Raw genomic sequence first — 3,399 nt, 5'->3', positions numbered from 1 at the left:
AATAGAAAAACTTTTGACATTGAACTCCCAAATTTTGAACCTAAAATAAAGGAAGTTTACACACTTCCACAGTTTGAATCATTTGTTCTCAAACATCCAGCTATACTGCCTGCTTAAATGGGTTTTTGGCCTTTCTAGTACTCCCCTGATCCATATTAGTTGCCACTAATATAGATGTATTTGAAGTTTTGAATATATTTTAGTTCTGTATACAAATTTCCCTGTAAACTATTCCTTTTCTCGCTAATTCATGGCTAAGGACTTGCATGGATTTGGACTTCGGAGCGGCAGGGCCGTTGCCCGTACGGGAAGGCAAGATCAGAACTTTGAACCACAAACGACATTGGCCGCTGTCATTTTCTTCCAACGGCTAAGAGAACTTGACGCCCAATGGCTGATCTAGGAAATTGATTTGTCGATCTGATCACCCGCAACAAACCTCAAGATTGCCGGTGCAACGTCAAGAGACCCAGAAACAAATGGTCGTTAAGGTGATGAGGCTTCAAAAAAACAAAACAAAACAGACCAAAGTAAGAAGTGAATAGGTCCTTGAGAAAAAAGAAGAACAGAAGAGGGACAAGGACAAGGACAGGTCACCGGACCGACTGGTGGCTGGCTGGTGCCGTGGTGCGTAAAATACTCCGTCGTTCCCGGCTCCGCAACGCCGTACACGGTACACACGGCCGGCGACCCCCACGCCCAACCTTCTCCCTTTCTCGCCACTACATATACACACGCTGACACACCCCTATCCCTCACACCTCGATCTCTTGCCATCTCTCGACCTACCTTTGTCTCTCTTTCCATCTCTAGCACCTCCGCTGACACTGTTACATCCTCGGCAATGGCGAGAAGCCAGCATTACGTCCTCCTGGCCGTCGCCGTCGCGGCAATGGCGTTGGCGCTGCTGGCTTCCCCGGTGGCGGCGGAGAAGAGCTTCAACATCACCAAGATTTTGGCGGCGCACCCGGAGTTCTCCAAGTTCAACGCGATGCTGAGCAAGACGCGGCTGGCGTACGACATCAACCGGCGGCAGACCATCACCGTCCTGGCCGTGGACAACGCGGCCATGGCGGGGCTGGACCAGTACTCGCTGCCCACGGTCCGCCACATCCTCTCCCTGCACGTCCTCGTCGACTACTACGGCGCCAAGAAGCTCCGTGGGCTCTCAAACGGCGCCACCGCCTCCGCATCCATGTTCCAGGTATACACACTCTATGCAGTTTTGGTGCATTCATCATCACCAAGATATTGCACACATATCAAACTATAATCGCTTATATGGTGCATTCATCAGGAGAGTAGTAATTGAGTGTCTCATTTTCAACACAAGTTGTTGATTAATTTGGACACAAAATTGCACGATGCATGCATAATGATCAGGTCGTTTGTTGCCAAGTCACTAAAGCAGGCCGTGGTACTGTTGTACTAATTTATCGCCAGAGATGTTTTGGTATGTAGGCTTGGAAACTCCATGCATCCCGGTTGCTGTCATCTTTACAAACATGCACATTTCCTATCTTCCATTCCTACATCCAAATGATGATCAATTGACTTTTGGGTTCATACTCCATACAACTAATAATTATAATCCAATCATCATACAAAAGTACAAAACACACGTAATAATATATAGAGGACGATGGTTGTATGCCATGATCGATAATTTGGCCAAAAAGTGTATACTGATTAAAATTAGATTTAGATTATCTGTAATCGACAAAAGTGCAATGTATACTACATTTTACTGACGCTATGATTTCCAAATCATGGCTCGATCAGGCCACCGGAGCGGCGGGGGGCATGTCGGGCTACGTGAACATCACTTCCCACAAGGGCGGCAAGATCGACTTCGTCTCCCAGGACGCCGACGACACCACGACGCCGTCCCGCTACGTCAAGTCCATCAAGGAGCTCCCCTACGACATCGCAGTGCTCCAGGTCAGCTCCGTGCTCTCCTCCTCCGAGGCCGAGGCGCCCGTCCCGCCGCCGGCGCCCGTCGACCTCGTGGAGCTCCTCTCCAAGAAGTACTGCAAGTCCTTCGCGGAGCTCGTCGCCGGCAACGCCGACGTGTTCCAGGCGCTCAACGAGACCAAGGACAACGGGCTCACGCTCTTCTGCCCCGTCGACGCCGCCGTGGCCGCCTTCGCGCCCAAGTACAAGAACCTCACGGCCAAGGCCAAGACAGCCATCCTGCTCTACCACGCCGTGCCGGACTACTTCTCGGTGCAGCTGCTCAAGTCCAACAACGGCATGGTCTCCACCCTCGCAACCACCAGCTACGTCAAGAAGGACTACAGCTTCGACGTGAAGAACGACGACGAGGATGTGACGCTGGCCACCAAGGTCGTCACCTCCACCATCACCGCCACCGTCGGCGACAGCGAGCCGCTCGCCGTCTACGCCGTGTCCAAGTTCCTGCAGCCCAAGGAGCTGTTCAAGGTCGTCCAGGCGCCGGCGCCCGCACCAGAGCCGTCAAAGAAGAAGGGCAAGACGGGAGATGCCGATGACGAGTCGTCGTCTGACGATTCCGATGATTCCACGGCTGATAAGGGTGCTGCGGCGCCAGCGGTGTTCGGCCGTTGGGCGACCGTGGCAGCGACGGTGGGGGCTGCATTGGCGTTATTGGCCTAAGAGCGAAGCCGGCCGGCTGCAGAATTATCTTGTGTTCAAATTTGATAAATTGTATACTTTTCTGGTAAAATTTTATCGGGTTTTTTCTACGGGAAAGTAGGCGGCTGGATATACTTAGTGAAGTGATTTTTTTAGTCTTGTTTGTTACTTTGATGTAATTAATATCGTTGTTAATAAGAAGTCAACATATTTTCATATGCTTTGCCTGATTTGCAATTAGTTTGCGAGATTCTGGATTTAGTCAAAATTATTTTTTTGTAAAATTTGATTAATTATTTAAGAAAAATATCTGTTAGGATTATATATTTTCATACATGTAACGGAATATGCTAGGAGTATAAAGCATATTCTGATATCTAGTCTGTTAGAATACGTATAGGACATAGAGATAGACTAGGACTCTAGAGATAACATCTTGTATTTCAAGTCTCCTCCCTCCTGTACTTCTATATATACCCCATGAGGGTCACCGGAATAAACATGAAATAATATTAGGGTTCTATAACTTTCTACATGGTATCAGAGCGATTAGCCTCGCGGCGCCGATCCTAGGTTCCTCACCACTTCCGCATCGCGCCGCCCCCGGGGAGATCTTCTCCTCGGGGGCGCGACATCCGATCAAAATCATAGCTTAGAAGTTTAGATTAGATCCAAATTTCAAATTCCCAAATTCCATAGATTAGATCCGATTTAGCCAAATAAATTCGCTGGTTGTAGAAGACCATCAAATCCGGTGAAAGAAAAAAAATCGTACTAGATCGGCTC

General features: G+C 49.0%; 1 protein-coding gene across 1 annotated transcript; it reads left to right on the top strand.

The window, feature by feature from the left end:
• The first annotated feature begins 844 nt into the window (after positions 1–844).
• Positions 845–2,634, top strand: LOC124651422 (fasciclin-like arabinogalactan protein 2). Its single transcript, XM_047190524.1, has 2 exons — positions 845–1,204; positions 1,783–2,634. Exons 1-2 carry the CDS (start codon positions 845–847, stop codon positions 2,632–2,634), a joined length of 1,212 nt encoding a protein of 403 aa, XP_047046480.1.
• Positions 2,635–3,399: the final 765 nt, after the last annotated feature.

The sequence above is a fragment of the Lolium rigidum genome, chromosome 5 (assembly GCF_022539505.1).
Source record: "Lolium rigidum isolate FL_2022 chromosome 5, APGP_CSIRO_Lrig_0.1, whole genome shotgun sequence".
Classification (NCBI taxonomy): Eukaryota; Viridiplantae; Streptophyta; class Magnoliopsida; order Poales; family Poaceae; genus Lolium; species Lolium rigidum.
The sequence above is the reverse complement of the archived record's forward strand: the minus strand, read 5'-3'. Positions and strand labels throughout refer to the sequence as shown.

Coding starts and splice junctions, on each gene's coding strand:
- LOC124651422 (XM_047190524.1), top strand. CDS start 845: ATGGCGAGAAGCCAGCATTACGTCCTCCTGGCCGTCGCCGTCGCGGCA. Junction 1,205..1,782: donor CCTCCGCATCCATGTTCCAG/GTATACACACTC, acceptor TGGCTCGATCAG/GCCACCGGAGCGGCGGGGGG.